We start from the raw sequence: 26979 nt of genomic DNA on the forward strand, positions 1-26979 counted from the left end.
GATTCTCAACCACTGAGCCACCAGGGAAGCCCTGTAAGTCATTCTTAATGAATGTACTGAAAGAAAAAAAAGACTGTACTGAGGGAAAGACTTTTCTGTTGATTGCCTCATGCTTTTTATGTTATATATTTTAATCGACCTTGATTGCCTCATGTTTTTTTAATATATTTTAATTAACTACATGTTTATTGATCTTGGCTATATTATTAGCTGTTAAAAACTTAAAATTTTTTGCTGTCTGGATTTGTGAGCACTCAATATTTATTGCTTGACAGTTGCCTTTGCTTTGAATATGGCTTTGAAAGACGAAAGTCTGAATTCTTGTTTTGGATCATGGAAAAATAGTAGTACTCTGGGGCTTCCCTGGTGGCACAGTGGTTAAGAATCCGCCTGCCAATGCAGGGGACACGGGTTCGAGCCCTGGTCCGGGAAGATCCCACATGCCGCGGAGCAGCTAAGCCTGTGTGCCACAACTACTTAGCCTGCACTCTAGAGCCCACGAGCCACAACTACTGAGCCCATGGGCCACAACTATTGAAGTCCGCGCGCCTAGAGCCCATGCTCTGCAACAAGAGAGGCCACCGCAGTGAGAAGCCTGCGCCCCGTAACGAAGAGCAGCCCCTGCTCGCTGCAACTAGAGAAAGCCCGCGGGCAGCAGCGAAGACCCAATATAGCCAAAAATAAATAAATAAATAAATCTATTTAAAAAAAAAAAAGTAGTGCTCTGAAATTAAATTATGATAATTTATATGAAAGAAATATATCAGTGTTTTCTTTGTTTCTCCATAGTATTGTTAAACTTCAAGAATTTTCCCAAATATTAATTTATAAGTAGTCTATCAGAAAAGGAAATATTAAAACCCCAAATCCATTTGTTTGCATAAGAAGAAATCATTAGGTTTATATAATTAGTAAAATGTAACACACAAATAGGTATTTGTAGGAATAGTTGTTTCTGTATGAATGTTTCCATTAATTTTTTTTTCCATAGAACTAAATTGTAGTTATGTATATAGTTTCCTTCCTTAAGAAATAATTTTCATTGTTCTATTTTAAGGGGTTGCAAAGTCAACTACAGAGGCCCTGCAAGAAAGGCAAATGAGAAAAGCAGGCTACTGTGATACAAGAGGGGCTGGTGGAGTCTGGGACAAAATAAAATTTATATGGCTCATTTACATGCATTTAAATTTCTTTAAAACATTGTGCTATCCAAACAAAAAACCTTTGCCATGCGACTTCGCAGCCTCTCGTTTATATTCATTCAACAGTAACAAAATTTTAATATTAATTTGTGGATTATTTTAAAATAATAAATACATTTGTGATTATTATGCTTATCTATCAGTATATTCCTATGGGCCACATGATAATTTTGAGGATTTTTAAAAAAACACTAGATGAGGTGAAAACATTCTCACCCCATTCCTAAACCTTTTCCTCATGGTTAATCTTAGTCCCCACAGTGATAATTAACAGGAAGCTTCAAGTGATAAATGGGGCGAAGAGTAGAGATTGTATATCTTGACAGTCGCATCAAACCAGCTCTATCAAAATATGAATTAAAGTATGGCGTTGTAGGATTTTGAGAAAAATTCATATTTTCTGGCTTCATTAAAATTTTATCCCCTTACCTTGGGTTCCCAAAACAAAAAACAAAGAAGACAGTGTATCTCCTATTCATTGTTCTGTATATTTATATAGTTTATCTTTACAGCCTGAGGAAGAACCTGATCCTGAAGAGAGGGACAGCTTCCTTCAACAGCTTTATAAGTTTATGGAAGACAGAGGTATTTTCATGCTTATTATTTAAAAGCAGACATTTCTGGGAATTCCCTGGCAGTCCAGTGATTAGGACTCAGCGTTTTCACTGCTGAGGGCCCAGGTTCAGCCCCTGGTCTGGGAACTAGTGCGGCATGGCCAAAAAAAAAAAAAAAGTAGACATTTCTTTTACTGTTTTATATTCTAGGTTTATGTATTATTTTTGTTCAAATCCTGGTACAGGGATTTGGATTTCAAGCCTAAGAATCAGTTATAGCTGATAATAATAAGTATTGGGAATACAGACAACTACTAATATCTAGTTTGAGTACAAATGTAGAGGAAAAGTAGTTTTGGTATAGTTAAATTTTATCTTCTTGAGACTTATGAAACCAGAAAATATTATAATAATATTTGAGTAATAGAAAGTGAACAATCATAATGTAAATCTACATACCCATTATTTACTAATGGCGTTTTTGTGGCAAGTAAACTAGTCTGATCCTTGGTCTCAACAAATTAAACATAATAGCCCCTATCTAAACGGAGTAGGATTTCTAATAAAGTTAGAAGAAATAGAAGCTTTATAAATCATCATACTTACTGGCATTATGTAAGTCCTGGAAATCCTCAGATAAATCAGTTCTACTGGCCTTCAACAGTGATCCTTCAGATGACTGCCACCCGTCTTAACGTTTGTGTTGAAGCATTCAAAATGGAACCATGGCCTAAAATGTGCCCTTTCCATTGTATGTTTTCTTGCCCAGGCTTCTTGAACCAGCAACATCATTGGCTACACCTTGCAGGCCCAAGGTTTGATTTAGTTTTATCCAATTCAGTGGCAGTTAGAGAGGTTATTTTATTAGTTGTGGCAGTAAAACTAAAGACCACCACAATACTGTGTAAAGAATATAGAGAATATTTTGTGTTGTCTTATGTAATTTGAGGTTCTTTAAATATATGCCTCTGATTAGTCATATTTGGGAAATTAGAAATTGATAAGCTTTGTTTTCAACTTAGTATTTTCCGTTGGAATTAACATGGTATTTCTGCTCTCTGATATTTAAAAGGTACTCCAATCAACAAACCACCTGTATTGGGCTATAAAGATCTCAATCTCTTCAAACTTTTCAGACTGGTTTATCATCAAGGTGGATGTGACAAGGTAAGTAAGACTGTAATGCAAAGTTAAATTGTCTAATGTTGCACTATAATATGTACTTTAGGTAATAAGCACATTTTCTTAATGAACATACAGTATTAGTGTAAAGATTATTTCCCTTTGCAAACATTAACAAATAAAAACTTAATTTTCCAGATTGATAGTGGTGCTGTATGGAAGCAAATTTATATGGACCTTGGCATTCCTATTTTGAATTCAGCTGCTTCCTACAATGTAAAAACTGCTTATAGAAAGTAAGTAGTATAGTTTATTCATCAAAGAATACATATTTACAAGGAGTATTTTCCACTTAATTTGTTAACAGTTAAATAAGAACACATCAGTCGAAGAACATTAAAGTCAGAGAAAGTATGTAAAAAGGTTTCGGTTAATAAATACTGTGATTGAAAGTTATTTCAGTGTACCAAGTCTGCTTTACTCCATTTTTCATGTTCTGATTTTCTTTTCAAAATCACAGATACAGGCAGTGTTTATAGTCTGAAATTACGATACATGTTATAGAGTTGTACCTTTTGTGGTGAACAGCCTTCACATCAAAACTATGATAGCTGTGTTCACTTATCACAAGCTCAGATTTTTCAGGAAAGAAATTTTATTTTCTGATCAATATTTTTGTCTGTTTTCCTATATAAAACACCAACAAATCAGTAACAGAAAAAATACTTTGTAAAAAAAAAAAGCTTGAGTTTTACTTTTCAAAAAACATGTGTGTGTTTAATATAGTATTCAAGTTAAATGTAAAGACTAAGATTTCTTAAAATGAAATATTGTTTGTTTAGGTATCTCTATGGTTTTGAGGAGTACTGCCGTTCTGCAAATATTCAGTTCAGAACTATTCACCACCATGAACCAAAAGTAAAAGAGGAAAAAAAAGACTTAGAAGAATCCATGGAAGAGGCTCCCAAAGTAGATCAAGAAATGCCTTTAGTAGAAGTGAAGAGTGAACCTGAGGAAAATATTGATTCAAACAGTGAAAGCGAAAGAGAAGAAACAGAATTAAAATCGCCAAGGGTAAGTAGTTAAGACTAGTTTTATCTAGTTCGTTTTTAGCATTATTTTAACCTTTTTATTATGGGCATTTTCAGATATACACAAAAAGACTCCTATGAACCTAGTTTATTTTCCAGTATTTGGTTGTGCTTCAGCCAGGCTAGCCCAGCTCCCTTTCTCTAAATATACCACATATTATTTCTTCTACCTGAAAAAACATTCCTCCTCTTGTTCTGTTTATGTTTGTTCAAGTCATTCTCATCTGGGGTCAGTCTCAAATATTCACTTCCGTCAAGTCTTTTGCTAAAGTGTCACCTCACTGAAGCCTATCCTGGTCACCTTACCTAAATTGTAACCTACCTCCTCTCTTTGGCACTGGCAATCCCTCTAACGTTGCTGTTTCTATCTGTAATTTACTTACTTGTTCAGTTTACTATTTATTGTTTCTTTTACCCCACTCTGGACTAGTATCACACTCCACAAGGGCAGGGATTAGTGTTTATTCCATTAATTGAGAGATCCCAGGCATCTAGAATAGTGCCTGGCACATAGTAAGGACTTATTAAATAGTTGTTGAGTGAATGAATCTCCTCTTTATAATACCTGTGCCCTCAGCCAGGTGGGATCTTTTCTTTCTCTTGACTTCACAACACACTGTACAGCTCTTGTGGCAGTTTTTCATGCTCTGCCTTGTTTCCTAGTCATGTGCACACTGGTTTTATGTTCTAACTCTACTCTTCCTCTCCATTAGTATATAACTCAAATCAGGAATTGTCCCTCACTATTTTGATCTTTGTCTGATGATGTCTACACAGTAGGATTTATCAAATTTTAGAAGTAGAAAGAAAATTTAATCACACTGTCAAAGGAGTTCACTTATTGTAATGCATCTTATTTTTCAGTGAAATTGTATTTAAAAGAAAAGGTGAAATCATCTTCTCTTTTATTTGCTCAGAAACCATTTTTTAAAACTGTCCATTTTATCATCTAGTAAATGGAATCTTCTAGTGAATTTCATGAAACATCCAAAGTGGTTTGTTTCTTTTCTTTCTTTAATTTTTAAAAATTGTGGTAAATACACATAACATAAAATTTATCATCTTCACCGTTTTTACATGTGCAGTTCAGTGGCATTAACTACATTCACATTGTTGTACAACCATCACCACCATCCATCCCCAGAACTTTTTTCATCTTGCAAAACTGAAACTGTACCTGTTAAACAGTAACTCCTCATTCCTCTCTTCCCCAACCTCTGGCAACCACCCTTCTACTTTCTATGAATTTGACTACTCTAGGTACTTCATATAAGTGGAATTATGTAGTATTTGTCCTTTTGTGACTGGTTTATTTCACTCTGTCCTTTTGTGACTGGTTTACTTCACTCTGCATAAGGTCTTCAAGGTTCATCCATGTATGCATTAGAATTTCCTTCCTTTTTTTTTTTTTTTTTTTTGCGGTACGCGGGCCTCTCACTGTTGTGGCCTCTCCCGTTGCGGAGCACAGGCTCCGGATGCACAGGCTCAGCGGCCATGGCTCACGGGCCTAGCCGCTCCGCGTCATGTGGGATTCTCTGGACCGGGGCACAAACCCGTGTCCCCTGCATCGGCAGGCGGACTCTCAACCACTGCACCACCAGGGAAGCCCTTCCTTCCTTTTTAAGACTGAATAATATCCCTTGTATGTATTGTGGACGTACGTCCTTGTCATTACATAAAGACCCTCCTCATCTTTATGTAAAGCATCTGCAGAGTACTGCGTAGTATGGATGTTTCATAAATTTACCTTCCTCAAGATTTTGTCCAATTTTTATGATTATAAAAAGTGATGCAATAAATATGCTTGTAAAAATGTCCTCCCCATTTATTTAAATGTAGAGGTTTGTAAAAATGTCCTCCTCATTTATCTGAATACAGAGGCCAGACTTCTAAAAATGGGATTTCTGGGATAAAGGTATAAGTTATACAAACCTAAATTTTGATGGATAACAGATGCTTTCATTCATTTACCTACAAATATTTAAAGAGCACCTACCATGTGCCAGGCACTGTCTAGATCTGAGGTTACAGAAGTGAATAAGACAGAGACCCTGCCCTCATGGAACTTACATTTAAGTTCTTTTTTTTTTTTTCCCCGACCTTTGATGTTTAAATAGCACATAGTCGGCAACTAGGTAAAACATTTGTTATACTGAGATATTGTTAAGTATTCTAGTGCTCCCAAAGTTCTTGGCTCTTTTTTTATCCTCACTTTATTCCAAGTAGAGGGGAATTCTGCCAGTGTATAGAGGTTGACTGGAAGGAGAATTTAGGAGATAATGAAATGGCTCAACAGTTTCTTGGTCATTTGAGCATGCAGCAAGAGACTGGATAAAAGCTGCTGGGCGTATAACAAGTTACTGCTGGCCTAGTGAGCTCTCCAGATACTCATTCAAAGAAATGAGCTCACTTTTTGGCCATTGATACAGTTCAGTCCTTTTAAAATGTAATCACACTGAAACACAGTGATATGTTAATTTTATCGTAGTAAACAGTAGAATTAGAGATGACAGAACTTCTGAAAACTTAAGGGACTGATTTATTATTATTAACTTACATCATTGACACTTAGATAATTCTTTAAAAAGTTTTATTATAGTCAGGAAATACTAAAAGTGAGATAATAGAGTGAACACAGGAGAAAATTTTTATTTTTTATGTAGTATGTAGCCAGGGATCATAGTATACTTGGACATAATTAAGTAATTTACATGGGTTATTCTTTTCCTTTTGAGAGGAAGAGAAAAGTGTTCAGGAGTTGATGGGTTATCAGTGTCATGCCTCAAGCTAGAGAGAAGATGAGTCATTGCTGTGAAGTTTTAAGGAAAAGATGCATTTTTCTATGTTTTTTTGCCCTTTGTAGTGATAGTTACTTTAAAGCTTTTATCCCCCTATTAGGGACGAAGGCGAATTGCTCGAGATGCAAATTCTATTAAAAAGGAAATTGAAGAAGAGAAAACAGAAGACAAATTAAAAGATAATGATACAGAAAATAAGGATGAAGATGATGACTATGAAACTGCAGAGAAAAAAGAAAATGAGTTACTACTGGGGAGAAAAAATACACCAAAGCAAAAGGAGAAGAAAATTAAAAAGCAGGAGGATTCTGACAAAGACTCAGAGGAAGAGGAAGAGAAGAGCCAAGAGAGGTACATTATCTTATATTTGTTCTCCAGAAGCACCTGTCTGGGGTACAGCAGCGCTCTGTTCCTGCTTAGAGATTCAGGTTTGAGGGAATGTTTTCTTATTGGGACTTCCATTCCTCTTGTCTAATGAAGGTGAGACACATTGTGAAGATGATGTGTATCGCCTTTCGGAATTGGAGAATATACTGGTCGCACCATTTTAATAGCACTTGTGCCCTAAACAGTGGCCTCAAAGAAGGCTGCGCCACCCAGTCAAAAGAAAGGTCCTGCAGTTGACAGCAGGGAAGGGAGCTGGAGAAAAATGGAGGAAGTGGACAAGAGGAAACAGCGACAGCAAAAATTCCATTTTAAAAAAGGTACAATTTGGGAAAGCTAACAAACACATGGGTGCACAGTACTAGCAGATGTTTCTGTGTGTTAGCTTTATCTAAGAACATTTTTCTTTTTCAAGTTATTGTATTAGAATAAGTGGCATGCACCCCTGATTCTAGTTTGGAAAGTACATTCTTGCCCCACATCACAACAATTAAATTTCGGCCTTTTAATGTTCATCCTGTTTGCTGTTGAATGAAAACTGTTTTTGTTTTTTCTCATGTATCACACACGTATGGACTGAATTGACTTAAAAATAACCAATGATTAGGCAGTCTAGCTAGATCACGGTAATGTCCAACTATGTTCAGTTGGCCATTTCTTTGTTGTCAAATGGATTTACTAATTTTTAGACACTACTAAAAAATGAATTTTAATTCAGCAACAGCAGCATAACACACTTACTTGTATAGAAGCTCTCCTCCATAGTTATTTTTTGATTATCATCTGATGCTAAATTTTCTAGAAATGTGAGTTACTAAGCAAAATTGGGAACAGTGGCCTGCTGCCTCCGACTAGTGGCTGACACCCATCTGAAAATTAACCGTTGAGAAAATTAGTGGAAAAATAGTAATGATTGGTGAGTGGGAGGTAATTTTATGATTCAGTACAAATAGGTGCAGGAGCTTTCACAATTACACGTGAATTAGGTTAGTGAATAAAGCAGGTTCTGTCGTGAAATAGGATTAGGATTACGGAAAGTGGGAGGAAGTAATTGGAGTTGAGTATAATGATGTGAGTATAGTATTTGAAGTATTCGGACAATAAATTTAAGCAAAGATAAACCACCTAAAACGTAAGGCCTAATTACAGTTTGAAGATGTGTTAAAAATAAGCATCAAAATGTGTATATTTTATAGTAATGCATCAAACTTGTAATACACATATATACACATACACACTATGTGGTTTGAAAAGCCTTTATAATTAATTGATATGTAAATGGAATATTTATTTTAGAGACAGAAAATTTCAGACTTGAATATGAAGAATGGTATTTCCTTTTACTAAATAAAAATTGAATATACAAACATAGTCTGTATTCTCATTCAGTAGCAGGAATTATGGAAATAGGAAACTTTTTTATTTATAGAGACTTCTGTCTTAAGTAGTTTCTCATGGTGTTTTGAAATTACCTTATCAGGATATAATTGGAAGATGCCTTTGGAAAGAAAACACTCCCACTGCTAATGGGTTATCAAAGCTTCTTCATGTTGGGTCCCCCAGTGGTCCCTAAAATAATGCCCTATGTTTATGACAGAACACAGTACCTCCTTTTAAGCTTTTTAAAACTCTTGTGACACTAGTGTGATCTTTGATGCAAATCTTTCCTGAATCCTTGCCAGGCTAATAAAGAATGTTTTATTTATAAAAATATGAAAAATATTGTTGGACCTCCCTATGTGAATCTCCTTTATATCTGATTATCAAAACAAAGAAGAACTGATGGGAGATGCGTAAAAACAAATAGGAATCAACATTAGATATGCAAAGTTTTGTTCTCCTGGTGCTATGCCACAGTTATAACAAGTGGCCTAATACTCAAGTATCGTTTCTTTGTTAGGGTGGGGAAACCTTTAAAATAGAAACTATCAATAATTTAAAAGATAGAGTTACTAAGGTAGTTAGCCCTTGTTCATTATTTTGCCCACCAAAAAACTAGTCTTGGTTAAGAACCGTTCTGAATTGAGCAGAAAGTAGTAGTAAAGTAGACTTAAAAGGCATTTTAGTTGCAGGAAGTTAAAAACTATCTTTAGGTCATTTTCACCTGGAAGGTGGCACTTGAGTATGAATCCTAAAGACTTTTTCAAAGCATGTTGTCCTTATTTTGCTTTATCAAAAGTGACTTATTTGACTCCACATCATCATTAACTGTGATTATTGATTGGCCTTTAAGAAGTATGGATTTCCTTTTGGTACAGTGCACCTTTACATAGTAAATAAAGTCCTTAGTAAGTAGTCTGTAAAAATCTTCTCCTTCTCCTCCTTCTTCTCCTCCTCCACTGACATGAATTAGGTTATGACTCTTCTACATGTTGGATTCTTTTAGCGTATATTATTTTGTTTTCCATTAAGTTATTAGTAGCATTATCAATGTTATAACTTACTGCAGGGAAGAAACCGAAAGCAAATGTGACTCTGAAGGGGAGGAAGATGAGGAAGACACAGAACCTTGCCTAACAGGAACCAAAGTGAAAGTAAAATATGGACGAGGGAAAACGCAGAAAATCTATGAAGCCAGTATTAAAGGCACTGAAATTGATGATGGAGAAGTTTTATACTTGGTACATTACTATGGATGGAATGTCAGGTAAGCAAGAAATTATTTTCTTTTTTTGAAATTTCTTTCATTGGGTCAGAAAGATCAATTTAATGTTTTAAAGAAGTAAAGCAAATAGTATATATGTATTTACAAAGCACACCTTGTATCTGAATTTTCCAAGACTCCTGTCATTCCCACTGTTTTACTAGCTATGTCAATACTTCCAGCCAAAGGTCACCAGGATCACATCTGTAGTTGAACAAGTTGGATTTATTACTCATTTTCAGTGAGGGAGAACACACAGCTTGGAGAACCACGTGGCACCTCAGTTAGAGGGTGGATCTGTGAAAGCTTACAGTACCACCTTGGGGAAAAGCAATACCCCAGGATTCTGTGGAAACATCCTGTAGGGAGCCAGGCCCATGGCGCCCAACAGTGCAAGTGGTTTTGTTTGTTTGTTTATTAAATTTATCAGAAATCAAACCTGTATCAAGCACTGTAACAATTCTGAATTGGTTAATTAATAAAAAAAGAATATTAGATAGGACTTAGATCTGAGCTTCTGTTAGGTGATTTTGGGGTGGGTTTAAGGAAATGGGGCTTTGCTCTAGACTGGATGCTGTCAAGAAGTGGGGGGTAATTCTGTGATTGGTTATCTTAATCTTATCTATAAGGAGAGAAGACTAGAGCAAGGTTAATGCTATAATTGGTAAGGCAGCAGCAGTCAGGAAAAAAAAGGATGCTCGGTCATTTTTGTGGCTTGGAAAATGTTCCTGCTTTTTTCTGGGTTGAGACACAACTAGGGAGTGGTCTTGTTTTTGTCTTGATCCATTATGGTCACGGAACAGACCTGTCTGATGTTGATGTTCTGTGAAATTGTTCACATTCAACATGAGAACAACACGCCCAAGCTGTGAGGGCCAGAACAGCTCCGTAGCAACAGCAAGGCCCAGCTAATAGTACCAGGCTAGTTCCTGAATGGCAGGGACTACTTTTCTCTTTCTCCTTTAGAAAGTCTTGCGTGTTCAGTATCTCTGCTTGCCCTGTAGTTGCTTTGAGCCAGAGTGCTCCAAAATTTCCCTACATACTCAGTGTGTGCCCTGTTATGCCTCAATTCCCTCATCTGAATTGGGGAAGACAGAGTACCTACTTTACAGGGATTCTGTGAGAAGCAGTGCTAATATCTACATTAACATGCAAAGTTAATATAATTAGTGCCTAATATAGTTAGTAAGTGCTCAATAAACATTAACTTTGCTTTAGTGAGGGGGAGTTTGGTTTCTGTCCTCTCACGTCATTTTAAAAGAGTATGGTTTTAACGAATAGCGTATAAAACTTGAAAATTTCTTTTCTCTTTTCTCAAACCAGCCCTTGTGCCCTTCACATTTCTGCCAACACTAAAAACAAACATTTTCGTCCATCTCCCAGTTGTTTTGTATGTATGTACTGAATTTGGGAAGAAAGACCGCACTTACCAACCTCGAGTCCCTGCTTTGCAGTTGCAGACCATTGTAGCCTTTTTTCCTCAGATTCTATTTAGTTCACATCCATCTACTTTTATTTACCATCAGTGTGTCTTTTCTGCTTTCCAGAATTTCCCCCTTCTGTCATCCTTCTGTCTCATTTTTTTAATGTTTTACTGTATGACTCTTCTTCACAGTCATTTTATTACATGCTCATGTTCTTCCTAACTGGTTACCTAACTGGAATTCACATGGTTATGGGTTTTCATTGACCTTCCATACTGCTAGATATTGGGTTAATGCAGGAGAAGATCATTTTTAAACCATAGTATAGGTGGTCATGGTACTGTGTCAGCTGAACTTGCGCATATTGGAACAGTGTCCTTCTTTTGCGTGACTTCACAGTAATTCGGTAACAAAGTGAGGGTATGGTTGCCATCATCATGGTGCAGTTCAAAGCAAGGACTGCCTGTAGTTTTTTTGCTTAAATGTTCAGATTTTAGATTCTGGTTGAGCTCTATAAATACCTATATATTCATATAATATGAAAGTTGTTATTTAGTTCTAGGAAGTTTAATTCCTTATTTGCCCCTGATTAGTAACTTGGACTGACTATGTTAAAATTTAGAAGTGATGTCAATATTTTGGGAAAGGGGAAAATGAGTTGTTCTCAACTTGAGCTAAACAGAATAAATGTAGGTAAAGGAAATATCTATAAAAAATTTCAGTCTTAGAGGTGATACAATTCAGAATAAAATTTTATTAGAAATACTGGAGGCTAGAGAGAGTTCTGAGAGGAAAAGAGTTGAAAAGGCCTTCATAAAATAATCTGGAACTGAGCATATTACAAACTTGAATTTACCTGACTTGTTTTGCGTTATTCGATCAATAGAATGAATTCCAGTGCAGAATCACTTATTTCATTAAGCTCAGATGTGTGGGAGTTGTGGAAAAGAAGGCAGTTCAAACAATCTTGAATCTAGTTAGAGTTTGCCTACCCTGCTATCCCTGTAAGCCTGTTTTCCCTGAGAAATTCTCTTGCCTTGCCCTGTTGGGGGCAGGTACATAAAACACCTAGTAGAGTACTTGGCACACGTTACCAGCAAACTAGCATCCGTGCCCTTCGCATTTCTGCCAACGCTAGAACCAAATTCTTTAGCCTATCTCACTGTTGTTTTTATTTGGTGAGTACCTTTCAAATAAGGTATTCTTGTGAATTTTTAATATATTCTTTATTTTAAGGTATGATGAATGGGTGAAGGCTGACAGGATAATCTGGCCGTTGGACAAAGGTGGACCAAAGAAAAAACAGAAGAAAAAAGCTAAAGTATGTACATAGGTGCCATATCCTTTATGATAGGTACAGGAATTATTCATATTGTATTTTCTGTAAACGTTGTTTTCTCATTGTATAATCATCTTGAGTCTTTCAAAGTAATTGTGATTTTCTCTTCTACAACACAGAAGCTTAAAAAGTAAAAAATGTAAACACATTACCACGCTGTTTCAGGAAAGGTGAAAACCAGCGACCCCTAGGGCACAGACTTCAAACACAAAGGCCTATGAGGTTCTCTAGAAAAGGGGTGTAAAGTAGGACTGAGAGTGACAAAGGAGAGGTCAAGTTCCTCATCTAGAGAGAATGGAACTAACTACTCTGCTGTGGGATGCAGACCCAGGGTTGCCAGATTTTAGGATTTTTCAAGACAACTATTTTTTAAAATGTGAAATCTAATTTTTAAATGCTGGAAGCTGATACTAAATTTTAAGACATACGTTGGCCAGTTGTACCCTCATGCACGCCCACAATTTTCAGCCTTTGCTGTAGAGATGATGACGTATCTTTCTTTTCCTCAGGGAATAGTAAGAAACAAGGGGGAGAGCTGAGTAGTGTATAGCTCTCTAATGTACTGACTCTGACCTTCACAATATAATTGCAGTGTTACAAGTTGAAGTTGTAGAACATCGTATTCACATAAGTACAAAAATATTTTAGAAAACGATTTAATTTTAATTTTTCCATAACTACAGATGAGGAGTTGACATAACAAACCTTTTTGAGTTATAGTTTTCCTTGGAGAAGTAGACTGTTCATTTTTCATAGGCTGGTGCTTCTCATACATTTTGTTGTTGTTACCCAGAACAAAGAAGACAGTGAAAAGGATGAAAAGAGGGATGAGGAGAGGCAGAAGTCAAAACGGGGACGACCTCCTTTAAAATCTACTCTTTCATCAAACATGCCATATGGTTTGTCTAAGACTCCAAACAGCGACGGAAAATCAGGTACCAGAAGTGCTCACATCAATATGCCAGACAGCTCACCTCTGTCAAATGGAATGGAAGGTGCTGAATTCTGAGAATCACTGGTTTTTTAAAAATCAATAATAAAAATAATAAAACTTCAGTTTTGCGAGAGATTCATAGAAAGTCATCTAGGTTTTTTTTTTTTTTTAAGGAATCAATTTTATTTATTTATTTTTGGTTGTGTTGGATCTTTGTTGCTGTGCGCGGGCTTTCTCTCGTTGCGGCAAGTGGAGGCTACTCTTCGTTGCGGTGCGCGGGTTCTCATTGCCGTGGCTTCTCTTGTTGCGGAGCACGGGCTCTAGGCATCTGGGCTTCAGTAGTTGTGGCTCGCGGGCTCTAGAGCGCAGGCTCAATAGTTGTGGTACACGGGCTTAGTTGCTTCCCTGCATGTGGGATCTTCCCGGACCAGGAATCGAACCTGTGTCCCCTGCCTCGGCAGGCGGATTCTTAACCACTGCACCACCAGAAAAGTCCCTAGGCTTTTACTATACGATTTAAACTACAAAATTTGATTTGAAGAAAATGTTTATTTTGCTGTATCATGTTTATTTAAAATTTAGTGTTCTACTTAATTAGGAATAACTTTTCTTATTAATACCGTATAGGAATATTCTTTTTAAAAATTGTTTATTTATTTTTGGCTGCATTGGGACTTCGTTGCTGTGCGCAGGCTTTCTCTAGTTGTGGCGAGTGGGGTCTACTCTTGGTTGCAGTCTACTCTTCGTTACAGTGCGCGGGCTTGTCATTGCGGTGGCGGTGGCTTCTCTTGTTGTGGAGCACGGGCTCTAGGTGCGCGGGCTTCAGTAGTTGTGGCACGTGGGCTTAGTTGCTCCGTGGCATGTGGGATCTTCCCAGACCAGGGCTCGAACCCGTGTCCCCTGCATTGGTAGGCGGATTCTTAACCACTGCACCACCAGGGAATCCCCCCTAGGAATATTCTATTTTAACAGAGGGTGCGTTGACAAGCCATGCGTCCTCCTGTGTGCTGCACTGTCCTACAAAGCATGTGCCAGTGTCTCCTGTAATCTATTGCTGTTCACCTAGGATCTTTCAATAAAGTTGTGACTGTGTTGTTCAAAGACAGGACAAACTAATGTGGTAGAGGCATGTTTTGTGATGAATATAGGTGAACATATTTTATTCTGATTTTACCGTTTTTCCCACTTTTCTACCTTTGTATATTTTTCCATGTAATTTAAGAAATGTTAAATTTAGAAAAACGTTCATATAAAAATTTCCCTCCCTTGAAGAAAAAAGCTTTTCTGAACCACAGGATTGCCGAGTCCACCATGTGGAGAAAACGGCATCTTTCCTCCTCTTTACTGCCATCTGCTGGAAGGTTGTCAAAATACACAAATGCAAGACGTCCACAAAGTGGAAGATGCCCTCTTAGAGATGCATGCCCATGTGCAATGTATAGTCTACAGAACTGTACATGGTCTTGCTAAACTACTTCATAAAAGTAAAAAACTACTTTTAAAAAAAATTTATTTTGTTTATATTTATTTTTGGCTGCGTTGGGTCTTCGTTGCTGCGTGCAGGCTTTCTCTAGTTGCGGTGAGCGGGGGCTACTCTTCGTTGCGGTGCGTGGGCTTCTCATTGCGGTGGCTTGTTGCGGAGCACTGGCTCTAGCTGCACGGGCTTCAGTACTTGTGGCACATGGGGTCAGTAGTTGTGGCTCATGGCTCTAGAGCGCAGGCTCAGTAGTTGTGGCGCACGGGCTTAGTAGCTCCGGGGCATGTGGGATCTCCCTGGACCAGGGCTCGAACACGTGACCCCTGTATTGGCAGGTGGATTCTTAACCACTGCGCCACCAGGGAAGTCCCTACTTTTTTTACCATGAGAAAAAATTCTAAATTCTGTATATGATAAAACCACAAAATAAAACTACACACCTTTTCACTTAAAAAGTACATTTAAGCTTGCTTTTTTGTACTTCTTTAGAATATGAGCACCATGTGGGTAGAATTTTTGTATTTTACAACTTCTATACCATCTTAGAACCCTAGTTATTATTTTAAAAATTTTCTGAGTTAAAGAGAATGATTTAAGGTAGCTGGCCTGTACTTTCCTGTCTCTTAATCAAGGGAATATTTAAAGTTTTGAGAATTCAAGCTTCTCATTCTCTGTACATCTTTTCAGAATTAAGTAGAATATCATATTCCTTTCTAAGGACACAAAATGGGCATCTCTTTTATTAATCAGTACCTTCTAGATCTCAGATCAAACCACTTAACATATTAACTTCATATCTCAGTACTAGTCCTTTGCTTTTTCTAGGGGTTACTGTAGCCTAAATACGATACTAGTAAAAATTGCAAAATAGCTCTTTTATAGAATTGAGACAGTAATATTTTCTATGCAATGTATTTTCACATGGAATTTGAGGTCTCCCCTCCCCCATTTTGGCACAAATGTATGGTTTATTTTTTTTAAATTTATTTATTTATCTTTGGCTGCGTTGGGTCTTCGTTGCTGCGCGTGGGCTGTCTCTAGTTGTGGTAAGCGGGGGCTACTCTTCATTTTGCTGTGTGGGCTTCTCATTGTGGTGGCTTCTCTTGTTGCGGAGCGCAGGCTCTAGGTGCGCGGGCTTCAGTAGTTGCGGCGTGCGGGCTCAGTAGTTGTGGCATGTGGGCTCTAGAGCACAGGCTCAGTAGTTGTGGTGCACAGGCTTAGTTGCTCTGCGGCATGTGGGATCTTTCCGGACCAGGGCTTGAACCCGTGTCCTCTGCATTGGCAGGCGGATTCTTAACCATTGTGTCACCAGGGAAGTCCTGATTTATTTTACATAAGAAATTTCTACAAGGAGGTATTCAGAGGTACTTGATAAAGAGTTTTGTCTTTGGCAGAATTTTTATTATAAAATTGCATTGGTAATTAAGATAGAAACCTTTGTAATACAGTATTTCCTCTTGCAGACTCCTGTTCATCTGATAGTGAAACAGAAGACCTTTTAGAAAAGAATTTGATGAATGAAGAACTTTCTCCTGATATTAAAGAAGAATTAGAAAAAAATGAAAGTTTAAGTGATGATAAACTAGATGAAGAAAATCCAAAGATTGCTGCACATATATTAAAAGAAAATGATAGGACTCAAATGCAGCCTTTAGAAACCTTGAAGTTAGAAGTTGGAGAGAATGAACAAATAGTACAGATTTTTGGAAGTAAAGTGGAACAAGTAGAAGAAGTTAAGAAAGAGGCAGAAAAATCTCCTAAAGGAAAGGGAAGACGAAGCAAGACAAAAGATCTTTCTTTAGAAATTATAAAGATTTCATCATTTAGCCAGGATGAAGCAGGAACTGAACCTCATATAGAAGCTCAGAGTATAGAATTTTCTTCATTAGACAATAAAAACTTTTCTTCTGCTACAGAAGATGAAATTGACCAGTGTGCAAAAGAAAAAAAGTTGAAACGGAAAATACTGGGACAGTCATCACCAGAGAAAAAAGTAAGAATGGAGAATGGAATGGAAATGACAAATAGTATTTCTCAAGAAAGGACCAGTGATTGTGTTGCATCTGACGGAATGAAAAACTTAAATTTTGAACAACACTTTGAAATAGAAAATGAAGGAATGCCATCATTAATAGCAGAGCCAAACCAATGCATTCAAGAATTGACTAAAGAAAAATTTGATAGTCCAGCTGAAGAAACTGTAAATACTCCGCTAAAAGAAGAAGAGGATGCAATGCCTCTGATTGGGCCGGAAACCTTGGTTTGCCATGAAGTAGATTTGGACGATTTGGATGAAAAGGATAAGACCAGTACTGAGGATGTAGTAGTTGAAAGCTCTGAATCTAACTCTCTTGTTTCTATTCCACCTGCCCTACCTCCTGCAGTACAGCATAACTTTTCAGTGGCTTCACCACTTACTCTCAGCCAAGATGAGTCTCGAAGTATAAAAAGTGAGAGTGACGTAACCATTGAGGTCGATAGTATTGCTGAAGAATCTCAAGAAGGTCTCTGTGAGAGGGAATCAGCAAATGGATTTGAAGCCAGCGTTGCCTCTGGTACCTGTAGTATAATTGTTCAAGAAAGAGAGAGCAGAGAGAAGGGTAAGGACTTCCTAGGGAGAAAATCAACCATTATATTAAAACCAAAAACTAGTGAGCCAAGAGTTTTAGGAACTAATGATCTGTTAAGTACCGTCCCTCTCTCCTTCCTTCCTTCCTTCTTTCCTTTCTCCCTCCCTCCCCTCCTTTTTTTTTCTTTTTAACATACACGTGGAAATTCGTGTAGAGTAAATAGGTGAATGAATGTTCTTGCTCTTGATTTTTTTTTTTTCTAAATCTCTCTTTTCACTTATTTCAGGTCAGAAAAGGCCAAGTGATGGAACTAGTGGATTATTGGCCAAAAAGCAGAAGCGAACCCCAAAGCGAACAAGTGCTGTAGCCAAAAATGAAAAGAATGGAGCAGGTTGGTACTTTTCAATGCTGGCTTTAGTATGGTGTTAGTACTTTCAGCAGTTTGTTGGCTTGATCATTTGTGTCAGCTTAAAACTCAATTTGGTTTATTATGTTCTGAAAAGTAGCAATTTTTCCATTAGTTTTTAATCTGAAGGTGCTTGTCAATTTTATTTAGAGCTGGGATAGCTGTGGTTATTTTTTATGCTTATTTCATTTGTATTTCTTATGTAAAGCAGTTTAATATTAGAGGAATACATTTGGGAATCTTGAACAAAAGAAAAATAACATTTGCTCTGGTAATAAAAGCAGATTAAGTTTACATTTCTGAATGGAATGTTCTCCTTTCATCTAGAAAAACTGACTTTTAAATAGTAACACAGTAAGTTTGAAATACGGGGAAATAAATTTCTTACTAAAACAAACAGGAAAATTAGTAAACCAGTAAGAATAGATTACATGAAAAACAGATTTCTGTACAATAAGGAGTAAAATTAAGTTGTAGAATATAGTAAATAGAAATAAACATGGTTGATTTTAACAAATTAAAATTTTACCTCCAAAGCATGCCTTCATACAAGTCTGAAAGGGAAATTCTAGATTACAGTAGATACATATTTCAAGGAAGGGGCATATAATTTATTTAAGATAAAAGGCATTTCAAAGAAAAACCTTTGAGCCATATTTCAAATCCTCAATAACCAGGTATGGCTAGTGGCTGGACAAGACAGGTCTAGAGTATAGAGAAAGAGTGATGGGAGATGAGACTAGAAAGACAGCAGGAATTACAAAGGGAAAATGAGAACTTTACAGTGGCTGAGCTGGGCAGACATCACCTTAGTCAAATGAAGTGAACACCACCAGTAATGGGACAAAGTGAAATGTACCACCTGACAGGACGCAATAAGAAGAACATAGCTGCACATCTGTAATATTCCTGTCAAAGATGTATAACCTGACTGTAATCATGAGGACCCATCAACAAATTCAAACTGAAGGATGTCCTATAAAATGACTGGCCTATGATTTTAAAAATTGTCAAGGTTATGAAAGTCAAAGAAAGAGGAACCGTTCCAGATTAAAGGAGACTTATGAGGTGTGATAATTAAATGCAGTATATAATTCTCACCTGGATCCTATTGCTGTAAAGAACATTATCGGGTCAAGTAGAGATACTTGTGTGGGATCTGAGGATTAGATGATAGTAATATATCTGTGTTAATTTCCTGATTTTGATGGTTGTATTATGGTTCTTTAGGAGTGTGGTGGTTTTTAAAACATATTCACAAATGTGTTGATACGTTTCCCTTCAAGAGGCAAAGCCTAATCCCTTCCTCTTGAGTGTGGGCTGAATTTAGTGACTCACTTCTAACTAATAAGGTGGACGTGATGGAGTGTGTCTTCAGAGAATAGGTCATAAAAGGCACTGCAAATTCCTTCCTGCTCTCCCTTGGATCACGTGCTCTGGGGGAAGTTAGCTGCCATGGTGTGAGGTCACTCAAGCAGTGTATGGAGAGGCCCACGTGGTGAGGAACTGAGCATATCCTGCCAACAGCCAGCAAGGAACTGAGGCCTCCCAAAACTCCCTAACAGCCATGTGAGTGAGCCGTCTTGGAGCATATCCTCCAGCTCCAGTCAAGTCTTCAGAGACCAGAATCTTGGCTAAAAGCTTGACTGCAACCTCACAAGATTCCCTGAGCTGGACCACACAGCCAAGCTGTTCCCAGATTCCAGCCCTCTGAAACCGTGTGAGATACTAAACATTTGTAGTTTTAAACTGCTAAGTTTTGGGCTAATTTGAAGATAACTAATACAGGGAGAATGTTCTTATTTGTAAGAAGAGAACACTGAAGTATTCAAATATGGCAGGGCAACTTATCCTCAAATGGCAGAAAAACATTCTTTGGTAATTGTTCTTCTCTTTTTTGTAAGTTTGAAGATTGTTTCAAAATAAAAAGTTAAAAATTAAAAAGGAAAAAAAAAGGAGATGATCAGTTTTTCTTTTTGGAAAGAATCTTTGGCTTAACTAAGGCAGTGAAAGAAGGAATGAATTAAGAGAATTGGGACATAAAATCACTAGTACTCAATTATTATTAGTTAGATATGAGGAACTGGTTAACTGACATATAGCATATAGGAGTAGCAGCAGGCTGTTGGAAGAGTAATTTAGGGAATGTTGCTTTTAGAGATACCGCGTATTAGGATAATAAGGCTCTGGAGCTTCGAAGAAAGTCTGTTTTTAGAAGATAGTTGTTGAAGGATTACAAGATGATAAAGCTGCTATGGGAGAGTTGTAAAATGAGAAGAAAAAGAACCGGAAGTGGAATTATGTGGCATATCCCTTTAAATGGGCCAGGAATAGCAGAGTAGAAGCAGATTAGAGATAAATGAAAATCAGTAAACACTAGTTGGTTTGAATAAGAAAGACGTTTCAAATGCAATAGAATATTCAAGTAGGATTAAAATATATTCATTGAATTTGGTGAATAGTAAGTGTTTGGGGCCCTAACAAGAGCATGGGAAGGAGACATGATTAGAAAGTATGGAAATAAGAAAGACAAAGAATTTCTCTTTCATGAAATTTGACCCTAGAGAGAAGGAAAGAGGTGCCAGCTAAAGGGGGAGGCTTTCCTCTCCTTCCCTCCCTCTCTCTCTAAGGGTAGGAAAGCTTTAGGCATGGAAAAAGATGCTTAAAGAAACATCTGGAAAAAGAAGAAAGATAAAATGACATTGGGATATTTCAGAGGAGCTGGGAATAAATGGTTTCAAGAGTATAGCTGAAGAGATTAATTTGCCCAGAATTAACAGTCTCCTCTTTTTGAGGCCCAAAAAGGGAGATAAGGACAGATACAGTAGGGGAGGGGCTGGGAAAGTGAGTGTGTAACCCTCAACTTTGCCTTTTCAGTAGAAGGGAAGTTTGGCTGTTGAGAGTGAATAGGATGGAAGTAGGGTGTAGACCTTGGAAAAAAGCAGAAAAAGTTGAGAGAAAATTCTAATTTGTTATTAAGTGAAAACCAAAAGCATCTTTAAATACACATTTGGTGAGGAGGGATGTAGACTTGCAAACAAATATCTGACACATTTTATATATTACACATATGTTAAAAGTTGGATGTGTATTTTATGCTTGTTCATGTGTATAGTTTGGGTTGGTCCCCTTTTGGGTTGTTTTTATGTTTTGTTTTGAACATAAGTGGGGCAATACTGTGCTTATTGTTTTTTAACTTTATCATTTCACAATGTATTTTGGATATTTTGCCATTTTTCTTAGGAACTCTAGCTTATTCTTTTTAACAACTTTAGCACAGTATTCAATAATACTGATATATAATTCTTAGCCATTTCCCTTTTGGTGGGTATTTAGGTTATTTCCATCTTTTTATTGTTATAAAAGTTAGCACATTTGTGCATTTATTTCTTTAGGATACCGAAAAGTGTAATTACTGGGTCCGTTGCATTTTAATATTTGAGATTTTTATCATTTATAACCTGAGTCAACTTTTTCTTACTATAGGACAAAGCAGTGATAGTGAAGATCTTCCTGTCCTAGACAATTCAAGTAAATGTACCCCAGTGAAGCATCTTAGTGTATCTAAGCCACAGAAGCTTGCACGATCTCCTGCAAGAATATCCCCTCACATCAAAGATGGAGAAAAAGATAAACAGAAAGAAAAACATCCGAATTCATCTCCTCGGACATATAAGTGGAGTTTTCAACTCAGTAAGAAACTTACAGAAAACTTGAATGTATATTACAAAGTGGTATATATTTTGAAATGTCAAAATAAGGAATAATGATTAGCAAATTCATTTATTTACATATCCTAAATGTTGTCTTATTAATAATCACTACTTATTATCTTAAATACAAATCTGTGTCTTTTTGTAATACTAACTTGATAAATATTGATTGGAGAAAGCTCTCCAGTTATGGAATGAGACATGTATGATTTATATAAATTGATGAAACTTAAACACCCTTTCTTGTACTGACAATTGGAAATAACTAATAAATGAGGAAAACATCAATACAAAGACACTATTTGGATAAATAACTACAATTATAGATCAGAGTTGCTGAATGTTGATGTTTCCTTGTGCTTTTCTGATTATTTCAGTAATACATCATTAAGTAATACATGTTTAGTGGAATATTTGGGATATATATAGAAATCTTATTCATGAATTTAATTAAGGCCTTCCATTTTTATAGAGCCTTATTTAGTGTACTGTTAGGTTTTAATAAACTAAAGCGTTTGTTGATTTATGAATTGGACTTTTGATAGAACTGCCATCATTTTTTCTCATAGAATTATTTTTAAATCCAGATTAACTTTTTTTCCCTTTTAGATGAATTAGATAACATGAACAGTACGGAGAGAATCTCTTTTCTCCAAGAAAAACTACAGGAAATCAGAAAGTATTACATGTCTTTGAAGTCTGAAGTTGCAACCATAGATAGGAGGAGAAAAAGATTAAAAAAGAAAGACAGAGAAGGTAATTTGATTATAATTTTTCTTCCCCCTGTTTTTCAAATATATGTTCTATCGTTTTAGAAGATTTAGGTTTGCCACTTTTTAATATAGTATATACTTATTGTTATCTTTAGATTCCTAGTGTTTTCTTCTTTGTTGCTATTGTTGAAGTGAGTCAACAGCTGAATCCGAATGAGACTCTTGAAAGAGACTATGAACTGTTTTACAAAATGTGTGATTTTACTAAATGTGGTGGGTTCTTAAGAAGAGCTTACTCCCTCTGAATTTCTCTCACTGCTCAACAAACATTTATTGGCTGCCTATTAACAGGCACTATATTTTTCATTATGGGGTTCATCAAAATGAAGAGGGATATGGCTTATCCTCTAGGAGGTTATCTTGTTGGGATCATAAGTCATTTCCTAAGCAACTACTATATAAGATAGTTCAGCTTTACAACATTAATGCACACATACCATATGCCAGGCCCTCTTTCAGGTGGGGGAAGTACAGAGATGAATAAGATACAGACCTCCATCTCAAAGTCTTAATGTCTAGTGGAACTGTATGTTGAGGGCCCTGAGGGTGATATTAACAAGAACAGGAGTTGGTGGAAGGAGAGATGACTTCGGAATAATCACGAGGAGAGAAAAGCATCTGAACTAAACCTTAAAAATGTATAGCACTGACTTCTAGTTAAACATTGACATCTCATATCTACCCCAAGCCCAGGCCTCACTAAAATAATAGTAAAGAAAATTAAAAGCCCTATACCCACAAGGACGAGAGAATGGGACAGCAGACTGACTACGGTAGACAAGAAATGTCAGCAGCATATCTTTTGGAAGCTGAGAAGCAGATGGACTGTAACTGTCCTAGCAGATGACAGAATGCTAAACACCTAAGCTTGTTTATCCTTCTAGTGGGACAAAACAATGAGAAGCAAGCTAATTCACACTACATCACCCCAGAAGAGCTCTGAGGTCAGTGTGAGGTGTGAGGATGAAAATTGGAGATGGTTTGAAAAAGGAAGGAGAAATTGGATCCTTTCATCCCACCCTCTGAAGCAAACTACCTTTTCCCCTAACTCCAGCAGAAAATAGGAGATTAAGTTATTGGAGGCTGAGAGGGATCAACAGGCTTATAGAAAGACCCAGGGACACCAGCCATAGCTGAAGGTGAGGGTTAGGTGCTAAACCAAAAATAATGAGCTTGAGTGAAAGTTTCCAGTACTAAATGATGAGACTTCTGTCCCTTTTCCAACCAACGATCTCATCTTCTTGTCTCTCTGAAAGCTGGTAACCAAGCTTATGCTCATTCCTGGAAGGAGATTGAAAGATTCCTCTGGAGAAACTGCCCAAGGGAAGTGATCTAACATAGATACCAGCATTTGGAGGTTCCTGAACCAAAAAGCAAAATCCTTACAAATCACTGCGTGTGCACTGCCCAACATTTAAAAGCCCGGCGGCCTCATGTATAGCCTCCAGTTAGCTTTTTAATGCTCCCCCTTAAATATGGAAGCCACAAGACCAGATGTTTGAGGAAAGCCTTTACATAAAGACAGAAACCAAAATATTCAATAGAAAAAAGTAACTTGGACAATGTGCCATATAAAAACAACAAACTATAATTAATATCCAGAGTTACAGAAAAGATATTGCCGTCTTGAAACAAGAATATGATACTATCAATGAATTCATCTCTTAAAAATTAAAAATATGATATTTGGAATAAAAAATAAATAAATAGAAGGGTAAGATAGTAAGGCTAAAGAAATCCCAGTAAAATATCAAAAAGATAATAGGAGAGAATAACTAAGAGAAATATAGGATCTGGCTGGGACATCCAACTTCTGAATCATAGGATTTCTAGAAAGAGAACACTGAATAAACATAGGAGGAAGTTGTGATCAAAGAAATAAGAAAAACTTCCAGAAATGAAGGAGATGGGTTAGAAAATTGAAAGGACTCCCTGCGACCTCTATAAAGAATGGAGGAAAAAATCACACCAAAGCACATTATGAAATTTCAGAACCCTGTGGATAGAGGTAAGGTTCCAAAAGCTTACCATATAAAGGTATATACAAAAAACTGGGTCTCAGAACAGCATCAGATTTCTCACGTCAGATTTCTCAATGGTGACATTAAAAACTAGAAGCCAAGCTATTAAGATAATGTGACATCCAGCAAACAAGGAATCCCACATAGGAAAACAGTAAGGAAAATCTCAAGGTGATGGCACATGGAAGCCCTAGAATGATCACTACATAACAGGCCTACAAAGCAACTATTTCAGGAATAGGATGGAACAGGAGGGGAGGGCTCTAGGAGGGATGTCCCTTTAAGAAAAAAAACAGTAAATTATCTGATAGGCTTGCCCATCTTGAGAGAAGTTTTCTATCTATGGCAGAGAGTTAGGGGATGAATTATTAATAAAATGGCCTGTGTCATATGTGGTCTTGAATCTACTCCAAGTCCAGCAGTTTTCAATTCCTGGAAATGTGATGGAGCAAAAGGAAAGAGATCGACCTTCCATGTTTGTCCCTTTCTTCTTTTTCTTTTCTTTTTTTTTTTTTTGCAGTACGCAGGCCTCTCACTGTTGTGGCCTCTCCCGTTGCGGAGCACAGGCTCCGGATGCGCAGGCTCAGTGGCCATGGCTCACGGGCCTAGCCGCTCCGTGGCATGTGGGATCTTCCCAGACTGGGGCACGAACCCGTGTCCCTTGGCATCGGCAGGCGGACTCTCAACCACTGCGCCACCAGGGAAGCCCCTGTCCTTTTCTTTAAAAACTGTAAATAGCAAGAAGTCTTTACAGCATTTTTAAACACAGAAAGAAGAACAAATTAACAAATTGAGCTTTTCTTCAGAGAACCTTCAACGGCTTTGAGTTTCCTAAAGGTCATATAAGTTCAGACAACTAAAAAGATGATTTTCTTATAGTCTTCTTCCCTTTTTTGTTTTCTTAATTTTGTGTGTGTGAAGTGAGTTATTAAAGTGAAACATTGAGTGACTTCTAGCACACATATTAGAATTTGTAGTAATGAGTTACATGTCCTTTTGGCAGTACACACATTGAGGAATGTATACTTAAACAAAAATTAAGACTTTAAGTAAAATAGGAATAATTGGGCAAACATGAGCAGGAGATAGGAGGGCCCTGCAAAGAAAAAAGTAAAAACTAAAAAATGACAGAGCACCTGATGTATAGAGTAATGATCTTTAATCCAAGCTCCATGCTCTTGGAGAGTTTTGTTAAAGTCATTTGAAGACTTTCTAATCACTCACCCACATTTCCATCCTGATCCCATGATTCTGATACCTGACTTAGATTACTGCTTCTTGCTTATGAGAGTTTTGTGTCCATCGGGTATATTGGGACAGGATAAAGATAGGAAGCCAATGGTTAGCTGGTTAAAAGAAATTCTCTAGGATAAGTGAATTCTTTTATGGTCCTATAACCCAGAGATAAAGCAGGAATTTGCTATAGTGAAAATTTATCTCAGGTTGATCTCGTTTCTGATTTGGGACAAGGTGAGTTTCTTTCAGGGATGTTTCAAGTAGGGATTTAAGATTTTTTTTAATTTTTTTTTTTGCGGTACGCGGGCCTCTCACTGTTGTGGCCACTCCCGTTGCGGAGCACAGGCTCCGGACACGCAGGCTCACGGGCCCAGCCGCTTCGCGGCATGTGGGATCTTCCCGGACTGGGGCACGAACCCGTGTCCCCTGCATCGGCAGGCGGACTCTCAACCACTGCGCCACCAGGGAAGCCTGGGATTTAAGATTTTATATCTCTTTAGTCTTTACATTTTCTGGTTCCTTTTTTGAACTGAGTTACTTAAGTGATGAGAGACTGATTCCACTCAATTGAACCAAACAAAATTTTTGCTGACAAAATGTTGTTATTCCTTCATGCACCATTTAAGAGGACTATAATTGAAGTGAATAATGTTAAGAAATTTATTTTTGATTTGCCGGTGGCTGGGTATCTTTGTGTGATAGTTGTCGGGTCTAATGTAGCTTCTTTGATCCTACAGTGTCTCATGCAGGAGCCTCCATGTCATCTGCTTCATCAGACACTGGAATGAGTCCCTCCTCATCATCTCCCCCACAGAACGTACTTGCTGTAGAATGCAGGTGATAAATGTTTTCTCTGCCATCCCAGCAGTTTGCTGCCAAGGACATAAATCCCAAATCCCTGAAATACAACCACAGAAAGCACTCAACTGGTTTGACATTGCTAAGTATATCCTGTACACTTTTCCAGGCTGGATTGTATCTATTCCCTTCTCTTTTCTTTTTTTTTCTGTTGCAAGAAAAATAAGCTGATTAATAACTGAAGTTTAGGCAGCCTGCCATATTTGTCATAATTTTTAATTTTTTTTTTCATTTTTTTGTGGAGATAGAAAAAGGGCACTTAGCAAATTTGAATTTGTATAATAAAGCTTTCAGGTGTTATAGAAATCATAGACAAGCAAGTGCACATGATAAACATCAAAATATCCAGCTAAATAGTTACTGCTGCACTTTCACTGAGATGTATTTGAACACTTGGTGAGTAGGGGGTTTATGTTGTGTTTTTTATTGTTGT

General features: G+C 37.2%; 1 protein-coding gene across 1 annotated transcript in view; it reads left to right on the forward strand.

Annotated features, from left to right (window-relative positions):
- ARID4A (AT-rich interaction domain 4A) overlaps positions 1-26775 on the forward strand; it is a 57128-nt gene extending 30353 nt beyond the window's left edge. The window contains exons 12-24 of the mRNA XM_030855107.2: positions 1715-1787; positions 2829-2923; positions 3077-3174; positions 3721-3952; positions 6868-7118; positions 9601-9798; positions 12456-12540; positions 13352-13493; positions 16433-17569; positions 17826-17930; positions 21432-21638; positions 22268-22414; positions 26426-26775. Of these exons, the coding sequence (XP_030710967.1) occupies positions 1715-1787; positions 2829-2923; positions 3077-3174; positions 3721-3952; positions 6868-7118; positions 9601-9798; positions 12456-12540; positions 13352-13493; positions 16433-17569; positions 17826-17930; positions 21432-21638; positions 22268-22414; positions 26426-26529 (2874 nt within the window). The 3' untranslated portion in view covers positions 26530-26775. The remainder of the gene's footprint in view (positions 1-1714; positions 1788-2828; positions 2924-3076; positions 3175-3720; positions 3953-6867; positions 7119-9600; positions 9799-12455; positions 12541-13351; positions 13494-16432; positions 17570-17825; positions 17931-21431; positions 21639-22267; positions 22415-26425) is intronic.
- Positions 26776-26979: the final 204 nt, after the last annotated feature.

Source organism: Globicephala melas, chromosome 2, assembly GCF_963455315.2.
Source record: "Globicephala melas chromosome 2, mGloMel1.2, whole genome shotgun sequence".
Classification (NCBI taxonomy): Eukaryota; Metazoa; Chordata; class Mammalia; order Artiodactyla; family Delphinidae; genus Globicephala; species Globicephala melas.